This window comes from Stegastes partitus, unplaced genomic scaffold, assembly GCF_000690725.1.
Source record: "Stegastes partitus isolate 25-593 unplaced genomic scaffold, Stegastes_partitus-1.0.2 Scaffold2789, whole genome shotgun sequence".
NCBI classification, from domain to species: Eukaryota; Metazoa; Chordata; class Actinopteri; family Pomacentridae; genus Stegastes; species Stegastes partitus.
This window is the reverse complement of record NW_007580520.1, coordinates 1-1,140: the sequence shown is the minus strand read 5'-3', so window position 1 is coordinate 1,140 and position 1,140 is coordinate 1. Positions and strand designations below refer to the sequence as shown.

The 1,140-nt window shown below is 43.7% G+C and overlaps 1 protein-coding gene across 1 annotated transcript in view; it reads right to left on the bottom strand.

Annotated features, from left to right (window-relative positions):
• The window catches only part of LOC103375695 (interferon-induced very large GTPase 1-like), a gene marked incomplete at its 5' end in the record, with an annotated part of 4,626 nt that extends 3,490 nt beyond the window's left edge, over nt 1–1,136 (bottom strand). Inside the window, one exon of the mRNA XM_008306011.1 lies at nt 2–1,136. Within this exon, the coding sequence (XP_008304233.1) occupies nt 2–1,136 (1,135 nt within the window). The remainder of the gene's footprint in view (nt 1) is intronic.
• Between the last annotated feature and the right edge of the window lie 4 nt (nt 1,137–1,140).

The window sequence follows — 1,140 nt, the reverse complement described above, 5'->3', positions numbered from 1 at the left end:
TCATTGATTTTGATGAGCAACATGAAGGCACCTCGAGTGCATCGACCACTGCTGACTGCAAACTGCACTCCAAACATGGTGTTAAGGAGAGTGGACTTCCCTGTGCTCTGGACTCCAAGAACTGTGACTACCCGGATCTTTCTCTTTGGAGACACCAGGTCATTGAGCTGAGAGAGAACGTCACTCACCCATCTGAGAGGTATGTTGGATGCATCTCCATCCACAAGTTCAAGAGCAAATCCATCTAGCAACAGTTCTGCACAGAGTTTGGGCAGGTGCTGTAATTGTTGACGTCTGGGGTCTGTCTCAGGAAGGGAAACTGAAGCTTCATAGATTTGACCCATTTCACGGAAGAAGTGTTCAGTCCCCAGTGAGCTGTTGGAAAGGTGTTTGTCAATTTCTTTGATCTCCTCTTTGTTCTCAGAATTCTTGCATTTTTCTTTATACTGCTGCCTGAGTCCAGACAGTTTCAGACGAGACACATTATCGAGGTTCATTCTCATCCATTTCAGGAAATAACACCTTTCTATCCCTGGGCTTGATATTGCGGTGATGAAGCATGTCATAGCTGGTGACATTTCATAGGAGTTCTGTCGTTGTCGCAGTTCTTCTTTCTGTACCTGAAGATCACTTTTGTACTTTTCTATGTTTTCAGACCCAACTTTCCGAAGCCGGAATTCTTCCTTCTCTAAGCTTGTTAAGTCCTTCCATATTTGGCCTTGCAAGGGAAGCTGGTCTTCTTTGTATCTAAGGATGTCTTGAATTTCTGCAGTGATGGCATCTGCTTTTTCTTTTCCAGACTGGCACTCTGAAGAGTTTTCATCAACCAAGATTCCCATTTTACGGGCAATGTCAGCCATTTGCGCTATTGGCATCTTCATCTTTGAGTTCTCAACTACGTCACTGACTGATTTCCTCAAGCTCTTGACAAAGTCTGCATCATTCGTTTTCTTTGTTTTCAAAATAATGTTGTTCTTTGTCAAGCACAACCTGGTTGCTACTTTTTTTAGAGCATCTAAAGTGAAACTCTTACTCTGCTGGTTCCCCACCAAGAAGATCTGTGCCTTGTGGTTGTGGTTGGTAAGTAGACTGCATTCAGAGTCCAAGTTGTCAAAGAACACGAAAACCGCTTCTGATGTC